The following is a 23,678-nucleotide window of genomic DNA, read 5'->3' as shown; positions in this document are numbered from 1 at the left end:
AGGACTGTGGGGTACTAATGGAGACATGTGAAACCTGGAAGACGCCAGACAGAAAGGTACAAATTTAGAAGCACATGGAATTCAGGCGGTAGTTGGATCAGATCGTCCAGGAGACCATAAAGATGGAACACCAATAGTCAAGAGACAAAAAGGAACAAGAAGGCACAAAGCAGACTGGAAAAGACAAGCCTGAGGGGGCCAGGAACAGTTTCCAACAGTAAAAGAGAAGCCAAGGAATGAAAACGTTCTAAGAAGGAAATGGTCTCACTGAAAAAGGCTGCAGAGCAGTCAAGGGGGTTGTAGGCAAAGTGCTCACCCAATTTAGCAATTATGAAGCCACTTGGGAAAAGGTTAAAAAAGTGCTCAGAGATCAATAACTTGCATGATTTGGCCTACTTTCGGAGAGGAGAGGCAGAGGTAGGAAGGAGGCAGAATCCATAAACTAGCTGCACAAAGTCCTGTAAAGTACCTGGGTTTGTGTATCAGAACTGAAATACAGACAAGCCCCATAAACACAGGTCATTGCCCTTGAATAACATAAAAGTCATTAATTTCCTGATTTATGAAACCAATCCTTGTTTTTTCCTTACCACCATTTCTGATACAACTATAGTCATTTTATTGTTGGCATTTTCTATCACAGTCTCTTTTTACAAAAGTTATATATGTTATTTGTACGAAAATGTACACATTACATGGAAGAGAAATAGCAGGAGGACACAGACACCACCTATAACTGTGGCACCTAGGATAATTATCATTAACACACACCTCGGTTTATATGCTTCTGGACCAGATTTTGAGATGTGTGTCACTGAAGCTCTGTCTTTTGCTTTCTGCCTTTGCTGACTTATTAGAAAGACCTATCCTGCACCCCCATGTCTATGTATCTACCTCTATTCCATTCTGTGTTTTTGTGTTTCCTTTTTTTTTTACATTTATATCTCTTATCCATCTGAAATGTATCGTGGCACACAGAATGGGCTAGGGAATCTAACTATTTTTTCTCCAAATGGTTGGCCTGTTCCCAGCAACATTTTTCAATTAATTCACCTTGTCCACTCTCCATTGCTTTGAAATGCCACATTAGCACATGAGATCAGAATTCAGGCTAGCACCTTCTAAATTCTTACATACATAATTTGGGGGAGGGGGGGATTCTCCTACTTATAGATGTTCTAATTATCCCAATTGTAATCATAAAAAAGCAAAAGCATAATACAAAGACATTCACTCAAAAACTAACTGGCCACTTTTAAAATTAGTCTCTACTCCAGTATCTTTCCACATTTAACACTAGAGGAATCCCCATCTGCTATCAACTTTTTGTATCGGTTCATCTCTCACGAACTGTTGGAAACTTGCAAATACAGCATAAATGGGCTGCAGAGGGAAATTACAAACCTTGCAAATGATGCAAGATGCAATGCAGTTAAAGTGTTATTAGAGAACCGCCTGTATCACATGCAAGGACAGTACCCGGAGAAAATCTGGCAATTGAGGACAGGAATAAAGACGCAGACGTAGAGAATGGACTTGAGGACACGGGGAGGGGGAAGGGTAAGCTGGGACGAAGTGAGAGAGTGGCATGGACATATATACACTACCAAATGTAAAATAGATAGCTAGTGGGAAGCAGCCACATAGCACAGGGAGATCATCTCCTTGCTTTGTGACCACCTAGAGAAGTGGGATAGGGAGGGTGGGAGGAAGACGCAAGAGGGAGGAGATATGGGGATATATGTGTATGTATGGCTGATTCACTTTGTTATAAAGCAGAAACTAACAAACCATTGTAGAGCAATTATACTCCAATAAAGATGTTAAAAAAAAAAAAAAAAGAAAATCTGGCAATTGGTCCATTTAACAATGAAGAGAAGAAAATTGGCTAGAATGATGACATGATAGATGTTTCTGAAGAAAATGGTTTGCATATCAAAGAAAGACCCCTAGGAAAATGGATTATGCCTTGGAATATTTTTTCCTAAAAATTACCTTCTTTGTGAAGGTGCTAGTTAGGCCAAATTTGAGTGTCCATCATACCAGAAACAAAGCAAAAACAAAAACCTCACGCAATTCCTTCATGCTGTCTCTAAGAATTGGCACAAAATTGTAGGCATAACATAAATTTTCGCAAATATATGATAAACTTACTGTTGATTTTAATTTTACTCTTTTTCAAACAAATCTTTTGTTTTCCAAATGAAAACAATGAAATGTTGGTTCCAGTTTCAGGTAGTCTTTTTCTGATACCAATTAGTCTCGAACCTCCCATAGTTTAATCAATCTAGCAATCTAAGGTAAACCTCAGCCTCAAGCACCTGCAGGGATGCAGCAAGTAATAAACAGGTATGAGAAAGCCAGCTAGGCAACTAAAGGCATTCACATTCAGATTTTTTTTAAAACACTACCCTGGTGGCCCTCTGTAACTCTTGTTCTAAGGGTAGAATACATACCACCGAGATTAGAAAAAAGACATTTAATGAAAATGCAATATTCCCCAGCTGAAAGATGTGAATACAGAGGTACATATAAGAAAAATACAAGTTTGATGGTTCTGTAATAAAAAGAATACCCAATAAAGATTAGGCTAAATCCTGATAGAGAAGCTGAAGGTTGATAAAGGCAAGCAGGAGAAATGTGAGGCAAAGAAGTCCATAAGGTAATTCCCAGTGGGAAATATTTTCAAATTCTGGACGCCAGGGAGGATGTTGTCATCATGGCCTTTACTGGAGCAAAGAAAGGGCACATCCAAGGCGCGGGGTTCATAAAGTCATGAGGCTAGAGAAGACCAAGAGTTTTTTATTCTGAGATTCATCTGCAATTTAATAGGGAACATGGTAAAATTACACACACCCCTGCCTTTTAGTATCAACCACTAAGTCACTTCATCTTCCTAGGGCCTTCGTTACCTCAGCTGTTAAGAGAGGGAAGTAAACCAGATGATTTCTGAGTTCCTGCCCAGCTATTAAAAAAAGATCATGTCTGTGAAAAATGCTTGTATGCTTATGTGTTCAGTAATCTACTCCTTTCTAATATGCCACTTTACCTTCACATATTCTGAAACAACTACTATAGCTAAACATCATACATTTCACAACTACTGGTTTGAAGCAGAAATAACTCAGAAATAATCTCTGTAATAATGGTACCATGTCACCTATAGAGATAATAAAAATTAAGCACAAAGCAAATACAGGGTAAATCCTTATTATATTCCTCATAGCAAAGAAAAGAGACTGTGTGAAATTTCTGCCCTTTTCCTCCCACAATCCTAGGCCAATTTAAGTGAAAACAAGGCCAGATCAAGAGTAGCTCACACAGGAGGAGGCTCTGGCTAGAAATATATTTGTACCGTGTGGTCTGTGTGGTCTAGAGGGAAGCACAGTGGGCTACAAGATTTGGATTCTAGACCTAACCATTCCGGTAACCATGTAACTCTGGGAAAGATATTTAGCTTTCCTTAACTCCATTTCTATTTGTAAAACAGCAATAATTCTACATGCCTCTTCTACCTCAAAAACGTGTTAAGAACAGAAATGAGTATGTGAAAAATCTGAGCTCTATGGAGGAAAGGTATTATAGGCAATAATGGAGCATGGTAATGACGAAGAGCACTGATTTAACAAATTTTAAGAACTCGCTATCATGATTGGATATGGCAGGTGGGAGGGACAGTCACTCAACTAAAGTCAAAAAGTGGGTCATCATTAAGTAAAAGCAATCAATTATGACCGCCACAAATACGCACAGCCTCAATCTCTCCAACGGGATGAACTCGGCTAGACTAGCGTGACAGGCACACACCTGGCTTCCAGATTCCTGGTTTGTGAACAAACACATTTTCCACCTTCCTTCATTTCTGCCTCCCTTCCTTCTCTTCCTCCTTTCCTCTACCTCTTCCTTCCAAACATTCAGAAATTTTACATCAAGGGTTTCTAAGGACACAGCCCTGAGGTTGCTTCCAAATCTAGTTATTTAAACAAATGTCTAAAGTTCTATAATCAATAAATGTGACTAAAGAAGCATCGTTTCTCTCCAGGTGTCCAGGTGTTTGCTCACAGCAATGCCACCAGACTCCTAGTGGCTGTTCCCAAAGAGGCTCCAACAAGGACGTGGGGAAGAGAATGCAGGGCTCCCGAGGCCTGCACTGACAAACACACCAGCCAATCAGGGGGTCAGTCCATCTATTTTTAAGCTTCTCCTTTTATGTATTTGGCCTTCTCCCTCAAGCCTCCTTTGTTTCTCCAATTGGCAAGAAAGGAGGGAGAGCCATATACTGATTGCTGATTATAGTGAACATTTTTCATTTACTATCTCATTAAGCCTACATATTTATTTCTTAGGAAAATCATCCTAACAGTGGACAGAGATGGATGAATCGAGGCCCAAGGACCAGTTAGGAGGACGTTAACAAGGGCAAGATGAAGAAGACCTAAATTAAGACAAACTATTAGAACTGTTTCTATGTAGGAAGGCAATTCTATTCTGAGATGCCATATTAGAAATATTATTTTGGAATGAAAGTTAGGTTCTGCCTGTGTATGATTAAGGCAAAAAAATTTTCAAACCATAGAATACAGAATCCCATGGTCCCAAGCCGGCCATTCTCTCCACCCCAAATTTATAAGGTGAATTATGCATACATCCGTACAATGGTAATAATTATAGTTCGAATTTTTTGAGTGTATCTCTGTTCCAAGAATTGTGCTAGGTGCTTTACAAACATATAATGCCCTGGCAACAAGGAAGGCATTATTATACCCACTTTGAAAGGAGAAATTAGACTCTGGAAAGTTAACAAACATATCCAGGTCACATGAGCAGTAACATCAGCATGGGGGGGTGGGCGGTAAGTGTACGAAACGCATGTAAGGAGGAAGATGAAAAACTCCACACCACTTCCCATACTATGGTCCTTGCTTTAGGAGGAAATAGATGCTACCGCTGCTGCATTTAATAAATTCATTTACTTATGCTCCTTGCTGCTGCCATAAAGAGAGACACTAAGTAGAGCTAAGCGGGACTTGGGAGCTGCGGCCTCTAAAGGACCGAATGCAGCGCTATTGACGGCTCAGCCCCTCTGACTGTGGGAAGGGCTAACTTGGATGCCCATGGTCATCACTGACTGCCCAGGTCTGGGCAACCGGGATCTCTCTCCCCCTGGCACATAGAGGGCTCAGCCCTGAAGCCTGCTCATGTCTCCTGATCTCCAGTCTTTTTCTTTGTCTCTTCCCCCTTTTCTGGTGACCACAACCAGGAAAACAGCAGAAGGGATGGGACTCATCTGGACTATATTAGCTGCTTGTATTATGCTATTTACATTTATGAAATATGGTATCGTGAGATCACATTTAGTAAAATTTTCCTTAAAAATAGTTTTATTCTCTAATCCACTTTTTATTGGTTAGAAGCAAAACAAAATGGATCATATATTTAAAAGCAGAGGGAAGAAAAAAGACATACCATTCTAGAAATGTCTAGCAAGCAAATACCCCAAGAATATTTATCCAAGTGGTTACCCTGGGATATCTGAGGGGAAACGTGAAAGCAATTTTCTTGGCTATCATCACTTTAATATGAAATGTAAACCCCAAGTACAACCACAGGCACATTCCTTTAATTTGGCCAAAGTACAGTTGTGTTTTGGGAGCATGAATGGAGCTCTTACCTGGCATGACCATGGTCTGCGGAGCCGCTGCGTCAGTACTTAGGCAGAGACGTCCACCTTTGGCTAATCGATCGCACAGCAAGGTGATATGTTTCTTCAATCGGCTTGTGTCTTTGGGTATGCTCAACTGGCTGCTGAGGTTCAAAGCCTGCTCCTTGGAACTCTTCGATAGGCAGGTCTTCAAAAGGTGGGAAATAGCAGCATCCACCGTTTCTTCCCAGCCCTGGATGCAAAAGCCAATTTGGAATTTATGCATAGATGACAAATGAGCAAAGTAAGCACTTTACTGTTAATCAAGTTATAAGATTATGAGTGTTTTTATGTCCCAGTGTTGGGGACTTGTTAAGAGCTTGGTGTCTGGAATATTCCAGACCAGTCTGGTTTTAAATTCTAGCTCTGTCAATTGTTTGACTTTGAGCACATTACTTAATTCCTCTTAGCCTCATCCTCACCTACAAATGAGGATACTAATAATATGTATCTCCAAGGGTGGGGGTGATTAAATGAGATGGTATATGAGAAGCTTTTAGCCCTGTGCCAGGCATGATAATCATCATCATCTCAGGCGTACATACGTTTGATGATCCAGAGAGTGAAGCCCTAGGATTATAGTTCATTTTGCTGCTGAAGGAGAACCAGCCAGGACAAGGGGAGACTGGGGGAAACCGGAATGGAGAGAAAACCCTGATGTCTCTCTCAGCTATTGGTCCCACAGCCTTGGGTTTGCAGGCCAAAACCAGAGGAGCTTTGTCAAGAGGGATTTTGGGAGACACAAGCCTATCCAGTCCCACTCCCATGCCCAGGTGACAAAAAGTGACACGAAGTGAGGAAGTGAGCCATTTACCCCCATTTGCTGGGAACAGTGTGGCTGGGCTGCAGTGAAGACCATGCGGAGTGCAGTGTCACCTTGGCACCCTGCAAGCTGTAATTCTAGGGATATCTATGGCAGGCAGGGACCGCGGTGTCATCACAGAGGATTGGCATGAGGAAGCACCACCCTCAGGTGGGTTCAGATAACAACAGAATGAGAAGCGGGAGGGGTCAGCTTATGCTCTCCCATCGGACATCCGCAGGGGGCCCCAGAGATAACTGGATATGATTTTCGGGGGGTCTGGAGGTCTTAAGCAGCAAAATAGAGAAGTGTGAATGAAATCTGGGTATTATTGCCAATGTGACTGCATTTGTACCCAGAGGCTGGTGAGACCTAGAACACCACAGGCTTGACAATCAAAGTGAAATTATAAAGGATGATACTGAATGACTATCCTCATAGAATACTGCAGAATAGTCCAAGCCCCTCACATAAGGGGTGAGAAACCTGAGACTCAGAGAGGAGTCTCCGGGTGACTTCACTGTTGGTACCACTCTATCCTCAACCTTGTATCAGTTGAGTCACCTTTCATATATGCAAATCGGATTACATTATTCCTAAACTTCAACTCCTAAAGCCAAATGCTCAGTTTAGCATATAAAGCACTTTCTGCTCCAGCTCCTGCTCCATTTTATTCTCTCCCTGTCCATCTGCACCCCCACTCTCACCCTGGCCTCTACACATGCTCGGCCCTCCTGCTGCAATGCCCTATCTCTACTTGTTACCTGGCCAACTACTACTTACGACTCAGCTCAGGCACTGCCATCCAAGCATCACATTCGTGGGCCCTCTCCGGGACTCTGAGACCTCACACACCCACGTCCATCACTGTACTCCTCACCCTGTGCAGTGGCCACTGTCTGCATGCTTGGTTTCTCCAGTGCCTGGAGGTCTCCGCACCCCTAGCACTGTGCTTGGTCAAGAAATGTGTTTGCTGGACGGAGAGATGGTGAACTAGGATCTTAGCATTGGGAGGACTTTGGAGATCTTCAGTCCAGTCTCATGGGACGTTCCCTGGAATACAGTAGCAACCATCTGCCTAGGTATGGTTGTCCCCAAGATCCAAAATTACTACTTTTGGGGGCAGTTCACTCCTTTCAGGGACATACGTAACCAGCAGAAAGCTATTCCTAAACTGAGCCAAAATCTGCCCCATTGGCCCTTATTCTATCCTCCAGAGCCATGCAGAATAAATCTAACCTCTCTTCTACACGACAGCCCTTTATATCTGTGAAGACAGCAATTCTGTACCCTCTCCTCCAGAATAAACATCCTCAGTTCCTCCAGCTCTTCCTTATATAAACATGGTTTCAAGTTTTCTCTCCATCCTGACCACTTGTCTTTGAATGAGCTCCAGTTTTAAACACTTAAACATTTATACAGCTAACTAGAGAACCCCAAACTGACCCCAAGACACCAGGCTGGGGATGGGAGTGCAGGGTGGAAAGAGCCGCCCTCCGTTTACTGGGAGTTCTCACTGCCAGCCTGGCCTCTGGTTGCCTCTGCTCTCTTGGCAGCTGCACCACACTCCTGATTCACAACGAGTAAACAGATGATTAAGCCTCAGGCCTTTTCCACACTCACCACACATCTTCCTTGTAGGCTTAAGCAGCTGGTTCTTTAGACCAAAGTGCAGACTCTGTATATATCCACTAGAGAACTTCCCGCTGATTGCCAACATCAGGATTTTTTACTCTATTGACCCATTATAGATGGCAAATTAGGAAACAAATTAATTATTTTTAAATGAGATGTCAAAGGCTATAAAAACAGCTTCCTATCCCAAACCACTAAAGAATAATAAACTGCTGGTTACTACAAAGACATCTCTATACAAATATCAAAATCTAAACTAGACAAATATTTAAAATTGAATTGTATTTCAATAATAATGGGAAGAGGTAAATTAAGACAAAATAGTAACCCAAATGTCATTGGAGAGGACATATTTTCAAATTGTTTTTGAAGCCACTGATGACGACCTCTGGAGTATAAGAAGGAAAAATCCTTTGTATATAATTTGGCATTTGTGTGCTCTGTGGTCATTTCAGCATTAAAACAGTTCCTACTATTTTATAGACTATTCATCTAAGCAAACTACTGTTTTCATAAGTAGGTTACAGTAACATATTAGATAATTTAAGTAGATATGGCATTTGGTTAATATAGAGGTACTACAGAATTTCCTTTTCTACTGCCAACTTGCAGATCAAGTCAAAAACCATGTCATGTTTAGGTATTTGGCATGGATATTTCTTTAATATAATGAGGCATGATGCCAATACTTCAAAAATATTGTTACTGAAATACAGGGTTATTATCTGGAGGGCCTGAATTGCTACATAAACTCAAATATGATAATAAAAAGGAATGTTTATGAGACAAAAGAAGAGCCTTAAAAATGCAATGTGATAATCCACTGATCAACCATGTAGCATACTTATCTGGTAAAATGTGAAACAAAACTATGTGGAAATCTAGAATCTCAAGTATGAGAAGTACATTAAAGATAAGCTATTTTAACCACCTTTTTGGTGTTTGAATCCATTACCTTTATTTACAGCCCTTAAATTGATAAGTCCAATATTCAGTTTTAATGTCTAAACACACACACACACACACACACACACACACACACACACACACACACCTCCCACATGCACATACCTGACCTTTATCCTTTAAAGTTGAACACCAATTGTACTAATAATTGAACATCAGTTGACGTTTATCATTTGAACATCAATTACCTCTCCTAATTGCAAGAGTGAAAGAAAATCTTAATTTTGGTAAAATGGTGCTAAAAAACATCTGGAAGGGAAGAAACTACTAAGCAAGTGCTCTTTGGTGATAGTTGAAATGACTTTAGTTCTCAAATCCATAGCCTAACTCTTAAAGTCCCAGTTAACCCATGTATGGCTTTTAGAAAACAACAGTAGGTGTGAAGTTACAGCTATAAATGTGTGACTAAATCCATAAATAAATTTAAATGTACATGTTACTCTGTTTTGTCTTCTTCATGGCCCTTGTCAGTACTAGAAATTAATTTATTTACTGGGCTTTTTTGTGCTTACTATATCTAGTCTAGTATTGACGATTGGGGTTTTGCTTTGTTCCCAAGGTCTAGGCTCTACCCCATGTGGTAACTTAACTTTTGTCTTAGTCCTTCTACCTGAGCCCCTACGTTGGGAGCCTGCTTAAAGGGTCACTCCTTAAAGGACTGGGCTGCCTTGCTCCTGTCAAATCCCTTCCAAGAAACTAGACCTAAGGCTGTAGCCCTGCTGCCTGACTTCAGTGCCAAGTTGCCTGCTGTGTGCGTTCCCCAACATGGCTTTTCATGTTTCACCTGCCTGTGTGGAGGCTCCTATATGCCATGTTGGTCCCAGATGCCTCTCTGTACCAGTGTGATGCCCCATTTCTAGGAGGAAGCTTTTCAAATTCAAGGCCTCAGCCTCTGCTAGCCTGTTCCTCCTCCTGCCTAAAGTCAACTGAGCTGTGCTTTTTGCTATCCAGAGACCACACAGCCAGGGCTGAGTTTCTGACTTCCCTGCTCTACGTGCCCTGCTAGTCTCCACTGGTCATTGTGCCCAAAAACCAGTATAAGCAAGTGGCTTTTCAGAAACGGTAAGACGCAGAAAGTTTGACCAAGTTTGTCAAGTTAATTGCCTAGGGTATCAATCAAAGTAACCAAAGAAAAAAATAAACTAGAAGAGTATTCTCATGCCACCTGCAAATTAAAACAGCCGAGTTGAAGATAACTGCCCCAAGGCTTCTGGATTTTGACTTAACCTCATTCATCTCAACAGCCTCTTCCCTGTATGACCTTAGATAAATCACTTAATCTCTGTAGGGTATATCTAAGGTCTCCATAAAACAGGAATAACACTATTTGCCATGCCAATTTTACATGAATGGTAAGGCACTCAAATCTTAAGCAGAAGATACTATGGCATAAGCATGTATATTCAATCCTACTTTTTTTTAAATCAGAAAATACAAATACACAATTGGAATCCAATGTGAAGAGTAATATCTTTAAACTTTTATTCAAACAAATTATAAACATCTGGGGCTTCCCTGGTGGCGCAGTGGTTGAGAATCTGCCTGCCAGTGCAGGGGACACGGGTTCGAGCCCTGGTCTGGGAAGATCCCACATGCCACGGAGCAACTAGGCCCGTGAGCCACAACTACTGAGCCTGCGTGTCTGGAGCCTGTGCTCCGCAACAAGAGAGGCCGCATCAGTGAGAGGCCCGCGCACCACGATGAAGAGTGGTCCCCGCTCGTCGCAACTAGAGAAAGCCCTCGCACAGAAACGAAGATCCAACACAGCCAAAAATAATTAAATAAATAATGAAATAAATTTATAAAAAAATTTTAAACTTCTGCAAACTTATGTTTATAATAGAAACACTACCACATCCGCAACTATAGTAGTATAGGGAAAAACCACACGATGCCATGGTAGCATTTGTTACCAAATGTGCACACAGTTAACTCTAAGGGAGAGAGGAAAGGTTAAAAAAAAAAAAAAAAGAAATCTGTGTAAAGGAACAAATGGAGATTGTGTACCCACATCCCAGGTTTCAGTTGAGGAGAGAAGACTCTCAGAAATGGCCCGTCTTACATTAAACATTTGAAGGTAAAATGACCTTTACATCATATTCGTTTATTTGAAAAAAAAAGTTGTATTAAAGAGAAATAAATTTCCTCTTGAATAGATGTAAAGGATTCACAATTAAAAGTCTTTGGTATTTATGATTGATCTTATGATTACTACTACTTTGCATTGTATCATATTATAATTAGCCAAGATAAGGAAAAATAATCAAATGAAGGGTCATTGTAAACCTAGGTACAAATAAAACTTAGTTCTTTAGTTGTAAATTATATATTTTGGAAGATATAAGAATTTTTCTGGATTTATCTAGGTTCAGATTATTTCTAAAGACTAGATTTTATTCAGTGAATCTTCCTTCATGCAAAGGAGGGCTTGAAATGTTGAGCTATTTACCTTTGAAGAGTAAAACAACTCTTTGAACCTGAAACAAAATAAAATAAAATTTAAAAATGAAACCAAGCTGTATGGCCTACGTGGCATCTTAATGAGTTTAAAATTATGTTCAGTGGTTTTTATAAAATAAAACATTGAAAAAAATCAGCTTAAACTTTTTCAACCCATCACTAATAAAATGAAGCACTCCCCAATATCATCATCTTTTAATCTTAAACTGAAGTGATTTATTGAACTTCAGTATTGTCATGATTCAAAAGCTGTAAAAATCTCATTCAGATTTTAACCAAAAGTGGAACAGGGTGCCAGCCTTATCAACACAGCATTGTGAAAAATAAAGCACATTGCTTCCTATTGGATGAAAATCTAAAACCTTTTTGAGAAACAGAAGCTAAGCAATCTTCATGGAGTTTAGCAGCAGTACAAGCAGAAAACATAAGGTTGCTTCCAATCAACCTACTCTGATACTTTTTTTTAAGTTATGTTTTGCTAAGAAATTTGCATTTGACCTGTACTCCCATTCTGACCCCAAAGATTTAGACAGAGGAAGGAACACAAGTAGATTACCTGAATTATCATGAAACCTGATCCTGGATAGCCGTATTCAATTTTAAAACAAAACAAAACATTAATGATATCCCACCTAGCCAATCATTTTTTTAAAAATAAATTTATTTATTTTTGGCTGCATTGGGTCTTCGTTGCTGTGAGCAGGCTTTCTCTAGTTGCGGCGAGCGGGGGCTACTCTTCATTGCAGTGCACGGGCTTCTATTGAGGTGGCTTCTCTTTGTTGCAGAGCACGGGCTCTAGGCACACGGGCTTCAGTAGTTGTGGCTCGTGGGCTCTAGAGTGCAGGCTCAGTAGTTGTGGCGCACGGGCTTATTGCTCCATGGCATGTGGGATCTTCCCGGATCAGGGCTCAAACGTGTGTCCCCTGTACTGGCAGGCGGATTCTTAACCACTGCGCCACAAGGGAAGTCCCTAGCCAATCATTTTGACTAAGCATTAAAGTCTGCTTCAGGCAAAAGTTTCCAGTCACATGCACTATTCAGAAACAACTTACAAAAATATTAAGACTGGAAAATAAAATTGATAATGAATATTCCAAGGGAAACCTGCTTCTGGTGATGGTAGATTAGATCATTTGGACCAATTATCTCACTGAGAATAACTAGAAAAAACATATACAAAAATCACTTCTTTGAAGTTATAGGAAAGCTAACAAGATAGTAGTTACCAGGTCAAGATCCAGGGGACAAGGGAAGCCCAGGAAAGTGAGTCCTGAATTTGTGGCTGCTTTTTCCCCTGAGGTCATTAGTTACCTGGCCTAACATGCAGCTTTGGTCCTTCACTTATTCACCATCTCAGGCTATGACTTATGCTTGCTTATGTATTTCCATGTAAGAGGCAGCATGGGTCATGAGAAGGGCACTGGGTTAGAAGTCGGAAGACCTAGGCTAAAATGTGGCACCTTTCCTTATAAGCTGTATGTCTCTAGGAAAACTATTTTAGGTCTCTGGGTCTCAGTTTCCTCATCAGTTAAAAATCAGAAAAATAATTTCCTTTGCCAGGTGCTTTTAGATTTAATGAGACATATTTAGCAATTGTAGTTACTTAATTCCATGCTATTATTCTTACTTCTGGGAGTTGTCTCTAAAAGTTGATCTTTCGGGGGCTGGTTCTTGTGAATAATAATGACACTAGAAATAACAACAAGAGCAAAAACTATTTAGGACCTCTTATGTACTAGAAAGTATGCTAAGAAATTTACAAATATTATTTGTAAATAATTATCTTGTTAAATTGGTATTGTAACTTCCAACTAAGGTGCTAGACGCAAAGTATTTCACCACAAATGACACAATTATTAAAAGTAAGAGCTGTAATGGGATTCAGGACTGTATGGCTCTAAATTCCATGCTCTTGGTCACTAAACTACAGACCACTTTTTTCCCATTTCATCATGTGTGCCTTTCAATCTATTTTCATCAGATCACCTTAGGCAGAAAATATCATATGAGGTCTTCCCCCAGAAAATTTATGGTCACAATTACCATATTCATGGAACCAAAATTCAAATCAGCTTCTTCATCCAAGTGAATAATCTGTATACAATTAAATAAGATTTTACTGCATAATCAAAAAGCACTATGATTTGTGCCAGTTTGGATGGGTCAAAGCTTTTAGCACCTGCATAGACTACTGTAACTAACATCTAGGAATGGCCTTGGGACACCACATCCCCTGAAAACATAACAATGGTCAGACTTGACTCTGATGAGTCTGAGTTATGTGCTCATTTCAAGGACTCATTACTGAGAATACTTGGAGAGCCCATTCTTATTATGGAATCAAAAGATTCATGGGGTCACAGACTCCCCAAATACCCATATATCTGACAGAGTCTGGGGAAAATCTTACTGAAGCTAGGACAAGAGAAGAGCCATGTAAATAAACTGAAGGCATCAACTCCTCCCTAACAACGCTGTGTTCTTAAAAATCTCAAAGAATAGGAAATAACCAAATTCAAGAAAAAATGTCCCAAAACACATGAAACCACTGATTTAAGTGTAAAGCACTTTTCTTTAGGATCCCTTTCTTTCTGTGTCTCTTCCTTTTAATTAGTTTGTATTTTTTAGGACCACCCAGAAGCTTCACTATTTTAAGATTCGCCTACCTACTTCTTTCTTGGTCAAAGCCACCGGTGGATCTGAAACAGCTATAGGAAGGTCCAAATACTAGATTTCTATTTCTATCTTCCTTCAAATAGAATTCAAGTCCGAAGAAAAAAATACAGAAAATGGGATCTGAAGTGACTGACTGTACACCATTCAATGTTCATGTCATTTTTCACAGCAATCAAGCTAAGATAACAGCAACACAGCAGCACAAATCTCAAAGTTAAATAGTAATTGTCTACATAATGAGGTACCTTCCCATCAACTTTGTGAAAAAATCAATTATATAGTTTGAGTTCTTTTTAGTGTTATGTGAAGCAAATAAGTAGATTAAATTTGTTAGCATTTTCTAATATAGAATCCAGCACGGGTACACATAATACACAATATAAATTATACTTATCCTTGTTAAAGTAGTCATATTGGAGAAGAATAAAACTTCAGTATGATCACCTTGTCAAAAGTTCCCCCATTGAGTCAGGTTTCTCATTTTTGTGAAGCTCCTTAGCTTGGGTTCAAATCTCGCCTCTGCTATGTTCTAGCTATATGACCTTGGGAATATTTCCTCATTTGTAAATTGGAAGTAATAGTTGTGAAGCAAGGATGTGGATGCAAGTAGTTTATCTGACAGCTGATCCAAGAGGTGCTGGTGGGAAGTGAGTAAGTGAGAGGGGGAAGGGGGAGAAGACAATAAACTGCTGGGCTGTGAGCAGTTACCGCTGTAGGTAACTGGTGCAATCCTGCTGGACTACTCTGGGAGGTGGTGTGTAATGTACCTTGGACTTTGCCAACTGAAGGGATGAGGGAGCTGGGGTATTAATCTACCAACCCCTGTCAGTCATTGATCAAACATGTGGCTGCACAGCCTCTGCCAAACAGGGAGAATCCCCAGGCAGCAAAACTGCAGGTGTCCAGCATGTAGAAGCTTTCAGGAATGGCAGGAGGTGGAGAGACATGGGTGAAGCACAAAGAGCATCCAGCACAGAGTGAGGATTAAATGGGGTAATGTATGCAGAGTCCTTGGCCAATGCGTAGTACTTAATAACGCTCAATAAGTTAGTTTTCTTACATTTCTTTGAATTGGGGGAGGCAGGCCTATATCTTCTGTGTGTGTATGAATGTGTATGTGTATGTGTGTATTTAATTTCTCTCCTTATTTCTCTACAAAACAGGGATGTCTTCTAATTAGTGAAGTTTATTAGATGTGGTTCTGAGATTGCTAAAAATTATATAGAGATGTTTATGACTTTGAATTTACAGCCAATGGGTTAGAAAACAACTAACCACTGCAACTGATCACTGCCATTAAACCACAGAAATTAGATTTCATAGGAAACTGGCAAGTTTCACCACTTTAAATGCAGAAAGTGAAGCATATTCCTGCTCACAATATCAGTGATTTCATCCGCATAGTCTCATTCACTGTGGTGGGAGAGAAGACCTGTGTTCCTGCAGTCCTCATAAATGACATATCAGTGAAATCAAAGCTTAGATTTCATAATCATGTTATGCAATCTGCCAAATTAGGAGTGATAGCAACCTTCATTACTCAACCTTCATTACTTCTCACAGTTTATTTGCAACTTTCTCTTCAAAACACAACAACTGGTAAGATCTTTCCTATTTATATGAAATCTGCTTCTGGTTAAGGATGCCTGCTCCAAGATGGAACACCAAGGCATTGCCCTTTCCTATAACTTCCTGTCCCCAATTCAAACCACTCACAAATTTCCTGTTAATAAAAAATGACTGTAATTAAAATCTTTTACTCTGTGCCTACAATTATGTTCCATCAATTCCAGAGCAATTTTTTCACATTTTAACATCTCTGAAATAGATTGTGTCAATTTCAGCGGCGTCTGACAACCGCTGGCTTCCAGGCACCAGTCATGCTATTGCTGTCAGTGCCTGTGTATGCGCAGTCTTTGTCTTAGCTGTTCATATTTTGTCACTTCAACTGATGGATGTGCAATGGCCATACTTTCCTGTCAAACTGATTATCATTTAAAATATCAAAATTATACTATGACTCATCATTGAACAAAAAAGTTGTGTGCACGGAAAGGCATGGGAATAGAACAGTTGGAAGTATAAATTTGAAATTAGTGAAGCAAATATTCATGACAGAAGAATGACAGCAATTCCATATGTTCTTGCAAAGCAAAAGCTAAGTGCCTTCCAGGATGTAAAACAAGAAGATACAGATAGGAGAAATGTATTATGTTTTGTTACTGAGATACATGCACACAGATTACTATCCTCTGTCAAACAATACAACTGAAGTAAGAGAAATTGCCAAATCTCTGGGATAGATGTGGTTTGATTAATTAATGTATCACACAGGACTATTGTTAAAGCAGTAAACATCAATTTGCCTAAAATTTCTTGCTAACTATGGATAGAAGCTTCTTGCACCAATATATGATTCAACTGAAGGAAAAAAACGAAGCTTTGAGCTTAGTTAAAATGGAAAATGTTTAGAATGGATATTAGGGACTCAGAAAAAAATCATGAAGGCAACAGTGGCACACTCTTAAGGTTGCATCAAAATGCTCTTCATGGCACACAGGACAATGCTGTGTGTAAAAACACGGATAGGGATCACCTGTAGTTGAAAGGTGACTTAAGAGAATCAAACTTTGAATGTGAAGAAGTTTCAGGAATACCTTAACCAATTTATGCTGCTTTCCTCTTATTGAGGCTCAAGAGTAAGATGTGATAAAATGTATGTCTAAATAAGTCTAAAATCTCTCTCAATAATTACCTAAAATTTTAAGTGATAAAGAACACTATGTTATAGTTTAATTGGCAGTGTTTGTTTTTTTTTCCTAAGTGGTCCATAAAATAATGCTGTCACTTACAATGGATGGCATTCCATTGTTGAAATAGTAGTAACAAGAGCTAGTAATTCTTGGAGACTGTATATGCCCAGCACCACTTTTAGCGCTTTATGTACGTTTCCTCAATTAGTCCTCCTATGAACCTTAAGAGGTTTATAAAAGGTGTCCTTAACATCTGCACATCTTTGACAAGTAGTTTCCAAATGAATTCACACGAGTAATATTGTTTTAAAATAAGGTTTAGCACTTCTGTGGTAGTATTAATAATAGCAGTAGTAGTAATACTAGTGGTGGTAGTGGTAGTGGTAGTGGTAGTGGTAGTAGTGGTATTCTGGTCTTCCAGTTGACATAGATAACTAAACATCAAATCCCTGAATCTAAAAATGATGGTGAAGACACCCAAAGGAGGCTCAGTATATGGTCTACTTCACTGAGACCAAACGAGCAATGTAACTTTCTTACTTTGTGTAGGAAATAGAATTAGGATAAGTATTATTGAAGAAGAAAAACCTTATTTTATACATATTTTTATTCAATGTTTATTGTGTTTCAGTAAATCATGAATAGTAGACCATAGCCAAACCTAAGGAAAGCCAGATTACGTGGTAAAAAAAAAAAAAAAAAAAAACATAGTCGAGGAAAGGATATACCTGAAATGTAAAGAGAAATTCCATGTGTACAGCTCCTCAGATGCTGACATGGCCTTTCTCCCGACCTAACTGTGTGAAGGGCAGTGAGTTTCTGGCTCTGAGCACCTCTGGAACTGGCAGATTCCTCACTCGGCACGAACTGTGTTTTCCAGCAAACTCTGGGCATGTCTTCATGAGAAAGGCATTGGGGAGCCAAGTTCACTCACTTTCTTTATGTCATGTTCTTCCTCTGTACCATTTATTTACTGGTTCAGTAGGAATATAAAGCGAAGGTAAGGTGAAATCAAAGCTGGATGGCCACTCTCAACTCTCTTCGAAGCAGAACCAGTCCTTGGGGTCTGGTCTCGTTCACCAATGTACAGATAAGGAAACCAATGCTTAAAGAGTTCTGTAATTTGCCTAAGGATGCCCAGCTAGTTAAGTATTTGCTCTAAAAGGGATGTGAACCCCAGTCTGACATAATATTCTATTCAACTGATATACCACAGTTTGTATTTTCCAACTATTAGCATTTACGTTGCTTGTGGTATTTCATAATTATAAATATAAACATTATGGTACCAAATGGATTTTAGTTTACTACTTTCAGTGCATTAACTTAGGTTACTGGTGCCCAAGTGTTGGATTAGTTTTATGACCCACATTTTCCTAGAGGACTCTCTCTGGAAAGACTATATCAGAAATAGCTGGGTGTGTCTATTTCACTACATGTCTGTTAGTAGTATTTATTACCAAATTTGGCTAAATCAATAAAGGTGAAGTGTACCTAATAGCTGTTTACACTTGCATATATTCATCACTGATAAGATTGAAAATTTTTATGTTAACTGATTTGAATTACAGGATATGTGAATGAATATATGTATAAATATTTATGTGTGATGGTCTGGCTATCAGTTTACCTATATCTTTTACCATCTGTACAGGAAAGATCAAGTTTTCTCTTATAGAATGCCCCAAAAATTTGAGGTTGCTTGCAAAAAAAAAGGAGTAATTCAAAATGGAAATAGATTGCTTCCTTTTTTAAAAATGACTTTTAAAAAGCTACACAGTTGTTGGAGGACAATCTGTAATTGTGTGAAACATTATGAAAGTAAATGGGGTATCAAGCAATCCACAGATCTTATATCCAACTATATGCTTAATTTAAGCTTTAATTCTGTGGGGATATGAAAGAATCTGTCCTTAAATTAGAATACAAGACAAGCACATAGACAATTTTAGAGTATAAAATGAGAGCTACATTATGTCATACCCCCAAGTGAAATTCACAAGAGAATGAAAGCCAGAATAAATAGGGAGGAAACGAAAATTGATCTGCCTCTTAAAGAGGGTAGATAGAAGGGTAAAGAGAGGACACTATTTTAGGTGAGGAAAAAAAGCTCTATTAGCCCTGCTTGATGGAAAGAAGTTGTGTATCCATGGAAAGTCAGCTTTCCCAGAACAAAGTGGGGAAGCTGGGAAGTCACAGAAAAGGAGTTTCAGAAAGAAGATATAGTGGAGCCAAGTGACTGAAAGTCCTGAATGCCTGGCACTGGAATCCAAACTCGACCAGAGGCAAAGAGAGCCATGGAAAGTATGTATGCAGATGTGTGACAGGAGAGCAGTGGGCTGAGTATTGCACAGATGTGCAGGGCAAAACGTGGGTAGAAAGGCAAAAACATGGGTAGAAAGGCTACTTCAAATGCCACCACAGAAAGCAGGTAGAATAACAAGGACGCAAGCCAAGGGGGGTTCCCAGAAACATTTCCAAATGAACAACCACAGGCTAGGGTGACTGACTAAACCTGGAGGTGCAGCTCTGCGTGTGGTTATAGCGAAGAGGGAGCACCAGTTTTAGAGGAAAGAGTCACCAATTTCCAGGTGTACATTTGTAAAAGAATGCAACGTCCCAGAAATGGCAAAATCATCTCTTTGTAATTAGTAGACTCAAATTAGGCACAGTAAAGGTATTTTAAGGAAATTGAACTAAGTAAATACACTTCCAGCCAGGAATCAAATTGGTAAGCATTATAAGGATGGCGATGATCATTATTTTCCTCACTGTGGTAGCATGATTTTTACTTATTTTACTTATTTATAATTAAATCACACCTTATTTCACAAAGGATCTCACATACAGTGAGAGTGGAGCTTCAAATAATCAATTCTTTGTTCATTTACTTAGTCTCTTTATTCTTAAATGCATGAATAATGTTAAATGTGTCCGTTAAAGCGCTGTTTCATATTTGATATACATAAGGAAAGATTAAAAAATTACACGTCACCACCTGTAAATGTATTCTACTTGGCTCCTATTCTGATGTATTTCAACTATTTCAGTTTTTAAAACTACAAGCAGGTCATCAGAAAAGCTCTGAGATACATTATATTCAACTCTAGTCAAGTATTACATTACATAACACCAGTTGCACCTAACTAGCAACAACACAGAGTATGTGGCCATTATGAACATAAAACTAATTCTTTCATGTTTATCTTGCTGGCTAAGATCATGGGAACTACCAAAATATTTACTTTCTGCACTATGTTCCCATAGACAGTTATAATTGCGATGATACTTTAGCAGTCATAAAGGCAGGCTTGATACTGACACCAGACTTCCTCCTTTTGTTTGCCTTTTAAGAAAAGGTCATTAATAATAGTAATGATTAGCCATCTCAGTCATCACTCAATCCAGACAGGCAGCACAATGGCCCTTGCATCAAATCTGACCTGTGACGTAGAAGTCTTTAAGCCTTGTAAGTGAGTCTTGATAAGTCCCTCCACACAATAGGATTTCCTATTATAAACATCTGTTTTCTCACATGAACCACGTTGAAAATGTTAAAAATAAGTTTCTCTTTCCATATCAGTTTGTAAAAGGAATAATCAATCAAAAAGTAAGGCTGAAGGTCCAAATCTCCTTCCCCCACTGATGTAAATTTCCATCTTAACTTTCCCAGGGGATTTTAAAGTTCAGTACTAGGGAAGGTAACTATTAAACCCCTAAAGGACACAATAAAGCTTTTCTTTTTTCAAATAGCAGATAACAGCTACTAAAGATATTAAATGCACTTTGAAAGAAAAGAAAAAGGCAAGATGCTATGCAATGTGCCAATATTCCTTCCAACTCTAGGATTGTACGTAATCAGGTCCCCAAACCAGTGCACTGTTGCTCTTTTCTTTAGAGATTCCTCTGGAACCAGGTGGAACACATGAACATTTAGAGCCAAAGAAGTTTGAGACAGCCATTTGGAAATACCAACACTGCTTCTCCTTATTTTCCTGCCATCTGCGGGACTTCATCGTACAGAATCTTAGTCATCTAAGCTGTTTACTAGGAAAATAAGCAGCAGATCTGTATAGAGATTAGGAAGGGCAAAAAGGATTCATCCACATACCAACTCCAAGGGACAGTAACTACCTAGAGTGCTGTATTCAAAAGGATTCTGAGGCCATGGTGTCAGCTCAACAGGAAAGAGTCTATGATGATTAAAACGTCTACCAAGGCCATATGAAGGGGGAATAGCAGCCCTTGTGCCAGATTCTTGCCTCTCCTTTATGCAGATGCACACATCTCCCTAGAGAAGTTTCTTGTTCCTGGGAGAATATATGGTTATTGTGAAAATGACCAGGCTGATCCCAGAATACCAGAAATAAGGGCTGCTAATGCAAACACCATGGCATCATTTAATGTCAGTATCCTACCCTGCTTTCACTAATTTGTTAAAATGTGCTTAAGTTATTAACTCAACTGAAAAAACCCTTTCCCCCTTAATGACTGATAGTGTTATGCAACAGAAACTTCTGCAATGATGGAAATATTCTGTATCTGTACTGTCCAATGTGGTAGCCACTCACCACATGCGGCTATTGAGCAGTTGAAATACAGCTAGTGTGGCTGAGAAACTGAAATTTTAATTTTATCTCATTTTAATTTACTTAAATATCAATTTAAATAGCTACATGTGACAAGTGGCTACCATATTAGATAGCCAATATGTTTACAACTGAATATGACTAGAATATGTTTGCTTGTAATGTTGAAGTAAATCCCCAAAGGATGGGTACCAAGTCTATTCGGTTTATTGAGGTATGCTAAGTGCCTAGAACACTGCCTGAAACATAGCAGGTGCTCAATAAATATTCATTGAATGAAAAAATGGATAATAAATGAACTGGATAAAAGATTTTTCCTCTTAGGCCAATCCCGAGGTATGTGTAGTTTTGCAGCTTTTGGCTTCTATACAGCATAATGAGGGGGAGATGTGTGTAATATCACAATTAAATACTCTCTCAGGCTCAAACCAGTAACACACTGACCTAAGTAGACTTACTTAGGTAAGTCTAAGGAGACTGTATTTTCCATAGAGCTTCAAGTGGATAGAGGGTCAGTAGAGGCGTATTTAAATTCTGCATTGAGGATCCAAATACTCTGAAATATCCTCAGAAAAGTAAGAAAATTCATTTTAGAGTTTCCCTAACAGGTACTCTGATAGAACATTATTTTAGGTAAAACCTCTCCAGCATCACAGGAAGACAATAGGGATAATACTATATTATCAAATCCACCAATAGAACTATGTTTATGACCTCTTTTTGGAGACGTCAAATAAAACATTTAACGTTTTTCTTAAAGTGATAGGGAGTATCCCTACAAAAACACATTTGGTATATATAACTTTCAGCAACTTAAAAAATCACATATAATAGTCAGCAACACCAGCATTTATTTGCCCTCCAAAAGTATTGAGAAGTAGCAAAAATGGAAAAGTGTTACTAAAGAGACAGATCAAAGAAAACACTGATGAATTCTGTTCCAAATGGGATGGTATTTTTTTTTAATACTGATAATATAGTGTGAAGAACACTACCTTTCATTAGCAATAATGAATTCTAAACATTTTTGCTTTGTGAAACCGAGGCTATTAAGAAGAAAATATGCCAGAGTTGACTATGGTATTTAGCCTGTCTTGTGACACATGCCATCTAAATAACAATACAACAAACCATTATGCAGTGCTGTTTGAACCATAAATAAAACATCTTCTGAGCACTTTCTCTTACCTCTCAATACTGTGGGGACATCTGACCTTGAACTGAGAGTCTCTTCTGAAAATGTTGCCCACATGTCTAAAGTTCTCCCTCTCACAATGTATTCTGCCATCCACCCTCAACCAAACCGTCTAAATTACATTCAGATTTTTGTGGTATCATAATAACTTCAATATGGGATATATTTCAACATTCTGGTCAGAGACTCCTTTCTTCCCCACCTCACCCTCCTTCCAAGTTATTTCAGGTTTGCATATTTCATTTTCACATCTCAGCGGGATACCCATCACATAACATTTATTTGTGAGGTCTAAAGGCATAATGTGGAGGATTGTGAACCAGCATGTCAAAACCACATACTGCATGAGTACGTCTTAAAGAATGAAAAAGGATTCCTTTTTTTCCTCAAGATATATAAGCTGTCTCAATAGTATAAGTCCAAAGTGAATACCACAACCTAATTAAAGATGAAGAGTATAACAAGCAGTATTAAAATGTCTTTTTTGATTCATTCTTCTCCAAGTTATGTTTTTATCAAATGTCCTGTCTCATTAATGACTTCGATAGACATAACAAGTATACACACCTTCTAATCTCACTAAATTCAGAAGAGAGTTGAAGTAATTTTTTCTTACATGATTTGGGAGGTATGACAGTAGAGAATACAGAGGCAGGGTAGAAAGGAGCTTTGAGAAGATGCTAAGTCCATTCACCTGCCTACAGGGATGAGCATACTTACATACTCCTGGCAAATGAAGCTGTTTTTAAAGATCTCTGGAGTCAGAAATACCAGTCTCTCTTGGGACTCAGTTCCTACATTAGAGAATGTTTATTTCTAGGAAATTCTTCCTTTGGGTCTAAGCATGCTTCAGGGCCAGCTTCAGAAGCATGCAAGCTGTGTAATTGCACAGGGCCCTGTA

General features: G+C 39.0%; 1 protein-coding gene across 4 annotated transcripts in view; it reads right to left on the bottom strand.

The window, feature by feature from the left end:
• BBS9 (Bardet-Biedl syndrome 9) overlaps nucleotides 1-23,678 on the bottom strand; it is a 466,187-nt gene that overhangs the window by 58,896 nt on the left and 383,613 nt on the right. For all 4 annotated transcript variants that reach the window (XR_009701766.1, XM_061197900.1, XM_061197902.1 and 1 more), the window contains one exon: nucleotides 5,672-5,894. Coding sequence is in view for 3 of the 4 variants with exons in the window: in XM_061197900.1 (XP_061053883.1) it covers nucleotides 5,672-5,894 (223 nt within the window). In the remaining variant the exon portion in view is untranslated. The remainder of the gene's footprint in view (nucleotides 1-5,671; nucleotides 5,895-23,678) is intronic.

This window comes from Eubalaena glacialis, chromosome 8, assembly GCF_028564815.1.
Source record: "Eubalaena glacialis isolate mEubGla1 chromosome 8, mEubGla1.1.hap2.+ XY, whole genome shotgun sequence".
NCBI classification, from domain to species: Eukaryota; Metazoa; Chordata; class Mammalia; order Artiodactyla; family Balaenidae; genus Eubalaena; species Eubalaena glacialis.
The sequence above is the reverse complement of the archived record's forward strand: the minus strand, read 5'-3'. Positions and strand labels throughout refer to the sequence as shown.